The sequence below is a fragment of the Thalassophryne amazonica genome, chromosome 1 (genome assembly GCF_902500255.1).
Source record: "Thalassophryne amazonica chromosome 1, fThaAma1.1, whole genome shotgun sequence".
In the NCBI taxonomy this organism is placed as follows: Eukaryota; Metazoa; Chordata; class Actinopteri; order Batrachoidiformes; family Batrachoididae; genus Thalassophryne; species Thalassophryne amazonica.
Window position 1 is genome coordinate 1,228,008 of NC_047103.1, and position 4,841 is coordinate 1,232,848.

At 43.1% G+C, this 4,841-nt stretch overlaps 1 protein-coding gene across 1 annotated transcript; it reads right to left on the reverse strand.

Moving 5' to 3' along the window:
• Positions 1-594: 594 nt before the first annotated feature.
• Positions 595-1,325, reverse strand: LOC117518790 (transmembrane protein 200C-like). The gene is made up of 3 exons (XM_034180028.1): positions 1,200-1,325; positions 910-1,096; positions 595-690 (listed from the first exon to the last, which is right to left on the reverse strand). The coding sequence occupies exons 1-3, from the start codon at positions 1,304-1,306 to the stop codon at positions 595-597; spliced, it is 390 nt and encodes a 129-aa protein (XP_034035919.1). The 5' UTR covers positions 1,307-1,325.
• Between the last annotated feature and the right edge of the window lie 3,516 nt (positions 1,326-4,841).

Below are 4,841 nucleotides of genomic sequence, written 5' to 3' on the forward strand. Positions count from 1 at the left end.
TGGTTTTGATACTCAGTACTAATGAAGCATTTCGGTCAGTGCCACAAAAGAACCAAAGTACCCAGCCCTACTCCTCAAAGACTCAAAGCCTTTTATGGCCCTAAAATGCCACTGTTCCAACTTGTTTTGGGAGAGTTAAAGGCCTAAAATGCACAAATGGATTCACATAAGACATGAAATCACAGGTTCGTGAGGTAAAACAGAACTCAGAGTACCAGACAACATATCCAGTCCAACAGTTTTCAATAAAAACCAGACCCTCTGGTTGACTTGACTCTTATAAATTCTTTCTGTGAACTGAATCACTGGTTCCAGATGGACCATTAGAAACAGGACAAGGAGCTCAGAACTGAGCTTCTCGTCCGTGTTGAAAGCAGTCCACTGAGGTGGATCAGGATCTGATTCGGATGCTTTCTGAACACCCGAATTGGAGGTTTTGGTACCACCTGAAGGTCCCTAAAGGTCACACTGTGTCCACCTTGGAATCAATGGGCTTGGATGGATGGAAGGATAGCATGACTGTTGTACACATGGGCAGAGGGTCAAAGGTCACATTTTGCTGACAATTGGAGCAGAGGTTAAGTTAAGGGATTGTTACCTGTCAAGAAACTCATCCAGGAATCCTCGTGGGAGCTGCTGGGTCGTCCCGTTGAAGAGCTCAGTACCATTAATACGTCCTGGCTCGTCTCTCTGAAAGAATCACAAGATGTGTGATGAGTGTCACTAACATGTATCTGTTATTGATTACTGTCATCAGATCACAAATCAGATGAGGTTACCAAATGGAATGAGGACTCAGGCGGCTCTGCTGGACAAATAAATAAGTTTCCTTGGGACCATTAATCACATTCCCCATCTGGAGTAGTAATCTGATTACTGTTTGTGCTGACAGTGTGGCAGGCATCTCACATGAGGTGTGGAGGTGAGTGTGCTGCCCTCTTGTGGTTGAGTGGTGAAGAACAGACCATCTCGAGGCCAGTAGCCAATAGCAACCATGACCACTCCCACCAGCAGGACCAGAATTCCAAGTGCTGCCAGGACAGCAGACAGAGAACAAAACTTCAGCTTCCCTTTCACAATCACCACCTCACTCCTCCTGCAGGGGGCAGCACAGAACTCATTTGTAAATTCAGTGAGCACCACCTTACCCGTCCAGTAGGGGGCAGCTGAGGTATCGGTGATGAAGCTGCACGCCTCACCTCTTTTTCCTCGTCTTTCTCTTCTGTGTGTTTGTGTTGAGAGCCTTAGACCGCAGTGAGTCCTGTCGTCGTGCATTGATCCGGAGAAGACCACCGGTGGCAATCATCACCAAACACCAGTAGGAGGCGGTTCAGTGGTCTCGGCCCCACCCACCGCAAACCCACAGGACTCTCAGTCAGGAGTGACCTGAGACAGACAGGCAGCTTACTCCACCAACCCCAGTCTCTTGGAGTAGTGTTGGTTTTGATGCTGGACTCACGACTGTGAGATGAATTGACCTGGAGGAGTCCATGTAAACCAGATCATGTATTGCACAGGAAAGGCCAAAAAGCAGGAGATGAACCCTGTTAGTTGACACACACGATCCAGACAGTTGCTGTAGGCCTGAGCTGGGACAGGGAGACAGGAAAAGGACAAACCAACAGTGCTTCAAAATGTGGCATTAAAGCCCACAAAGAATGAAGACATGACACAAAGGAAAGTAAAGGACGTGCCAACAGAGCAGGTGATTAGAGACCCTGCAAGGGTTATGACAAATGTGGGTGTGGAAACCATTAGCATAGCGGGGAAATTAGTGCAGAAAATCCACTATGGTGATAGTGCAGTTTATCTGCCAGGGAGGGAAATTCAACAAGTTGAGACTGTGGTCTGCTTCTGTAGTCGTGTCCATAAAAATCATAGAGGGATATGCTTTGTAAACGTAATACCCATTACTACATTGGATAATGTTGAAATTGAGGTTGGCCCAGTGGTTGTTCCAGCAATATCAAAGATTTTGTGTCTGCTGCTACAGCTCGCGTGGAATGTCTCAAACCTAATGGCCCAGTCACACGGCACTTAACGGACAACAAAGCCCTGACGAAACAAGAAATCTGGGCTTTCGATCATCTGTTTCAATTCATCTGTTTTGTTTTGCTGTCATTCTTGACGTTTGTTAATCGTTTGTTTAGTTTTTGTAATGTTATTGTTTAATTTGACTTCGTTCGAACAGCTGAATGTTTTCACACCATGCAGAAGCTGGTTTGTGAGCGCTGAGGCTGCTGCTGTGTTCATGTACCTTCAGACATTAGGAGGCAAACTCAGCCTGTTTGCTTGGATTTTTTTTTTTTTTTTTTTTTTTATCTGGGTGGGGGGTCAGCTTCACTGGGCTCAGGCACCTTATATAGGCCAGAATTAATCTTTTGTGTGGATCCAAATAATTATTTTGCCACAAGGAACTGCTAAATTTGAAACAACAAAAAAGTTGTGTATTTTCTGACGATACTTGAACGCAGCGGTAGCGGTGTAGGAATGACAATCCAGCCCTTCTGTACATGTGGCAACAGGTTGATAATTCAGATGATTATATAAAGAGCTGTTCTGGAAGGAAAAATTCACGTTGTGGATCAGCTGCAGCTGGTGGAAATAACCGCACACACGCACTGATCAATTTACTGCTCTGATATATTCAATCATCTTTACACTTATATTTATTCCCCGTTTTGACAGTTTTCTGTTATAAATCAATATATATATATATATATATATATATAAGATTAGGCGCATTTTGTTTAAAGCGTTGAGATTTTTAGCTTCGGTTTTGTTAGTTCCTCTTTTGTCCCTTTTGCACTCTTGCTTCGCAGGCGATTCAGTGATGAAGCTCTTTCGTCCAACTTTTCTCAACGAATTGTGACTTTCTTTTTACTTTTTCCCTTTGTTCAAGAATCATCGTGTGCCGTGTGACTGGGCCATAAACCTACTTCCAGACATCTTATATATGCTACTCTGGAACCACCCCTAAATCCAAACAGTCCAACTGTCAACCCCACTGAGGTCCTTAGTCTGGGTCTCATTAACGTAAGATCACTATCCTCAAAATCATTGCTGATTAATGATCTAATTATTGATCAACATTTAGATATGATTGGGTTATGTGAAACCTGGCTTAAACCTACAGCTGTCCTCCCCTTAAATGAGGCCTACCCACCAGCATACACATTTAGTCACGTCCCTTGTGATGTGAAGCAAGTCGGGGGTGTTGGTCTTGTTACCTCCACCAAGGAGGTTATGTTTTCGGTCAAGTTTGTTTGTTTGTTTGTCTGTCTGTCTGTTTGTCAGCAGGATAACTGCTGACAGACTAATTTACTGCTTTTAAACTCAGATAAAACTGAAGTTATTGTACTTGGCCCCACAAATCTTAGAAACATGGTGTCTAACCAGATCCTTACTCTGGATGGCATTACCCTGACCTCTAGTAATACTGTGAGAAATCTTGGAGTCATTTTTGATCAGGATATGTCATTCAAAGCGCATATTAAACAAATATGTAGGACTGCTTTTTTGCATTTACGTAATATCTCTAAAATCAGAAAGGTCTTGTCTCAGAGTGATGCTGAAAAACTAATTCATGCATTTATTTCCTCTAGGCTGGACTATTGTAATTCATTATTATCAGGTTGTCCTAAAAGTTCCCTAAAAAGCCTTCAGTTAATTCAAAATGCTGCAGCTAGAGTACTGACGGGGACTAGAAGGAGAGAGCATATCTCACCCATATTGGCCTCTCTTCATTGGCTTCCTGTTAATTCTAGAATAGAATTTAAAATTCTTCTTCTTACTTATAAGGTTTTGAATAATCAGGTCCCATCTTATCTTAGGGACCTCATAGTACCATATCACCCCAATAGAGTGCTTCGCTCTCAGACTGCAGGCTTACTTGTAGTTCTTAGGGTTTGTAAGAGTAGAATGGGAGGCAGAGCCTTCAGCTTTCAGGCTCCTCTCCTGTGGAACCAGCTCCCAATTCAGATCAGGGAGACAGACACCCTCTCTACTTTTAAGATTAGGCTTAAAACTTTCCTTTTTGCTAAATCTTATAGTTAGGGCTGGATCAGGTGACCCTGAACCATCCCTTAGTTATGCTGCTATTATGCACTGAGTGTTTCTTTCTCTTTTTGCTCTGTATGCACCACTCTGCATTTAATCATTAGTGATTGATCTCTGCTCCCCTCCACAGCATGTCTTTTTCCTGGTTCTCTCCCTCAGCCCCAACCAGTCCCAGCAGAAGACTGCCCCTCCCTGAGCCTGGTTCTGCTGGAGGTTTCTTCCTGTTAAAAGGGAGTTTTTCCTTCCCACTGTCGCCAAGTGCTTGCTCACAGGGGGTCGTTTTGACCGTTGGGGTTTTTACGTAATTATTGTATGGCCTTGCCTTACAATATAAAGCGCCTTGGGGCAACTGTTTGTTGTGATTTGGCGCTATATAAATAAAATTGATGAAATTGATGATGATGATAACTCAAAATGTTTTGAACGGATTTTGATGAAATTTTGTGGAGTGGTTGGAAATGACAAGAGGAACCATTGATTAAATTTTAGTGGTGATCCGGATCACGATCCGGATCCAAGAAAAGGTGCAAGTTGCAATAAACTGTGATGCCAAGTGCTAAGGATACATGCTATCCAGTCACAGCAGATGAAACTTTTTTTACTAGCAAACATCATTATTAGACTTTTTTTTAGGTTCAATGATTCCACGGCTTGTAGATGTTATGGCGTCAGTGACCCCATGGCCTTGGCGGAGGTTTGCACTCTCCGAGTGCTTCTAGTTTATAAATCTAGGTTTAGCTTATTAGCTGTTGGGGCTCACAAATATAAATCATTTGAGCATC

What these genes read in the sequence shown, in the direction of transcription:
- LOC117518790 (XM_034180028.1), bottom strand. Translation starts at nt 1,306, where the DNA reads ATGATTGCCACCGGTGGTCTTCTCCGGATCAATGCACGACGACAGGAC. An exon ending in AGAAAGACGAGGAAAAAGAG is followed by an intron (nt 1,097 to 1,199) that starts GTGAGGCGTGCA and finishes TGCCCCCTGCAG; the next exon opens with GAGGAGTGAGGTGGTGATTG. An exon ending in CACTCACCTCCACACCTCAT is followed by an intron (nt 691 to 909) that starts GTGAGATGCCTG and finishes TGATTCTTTCAG; the next exon opens with AGAGACGAGCCAGGACGTAT.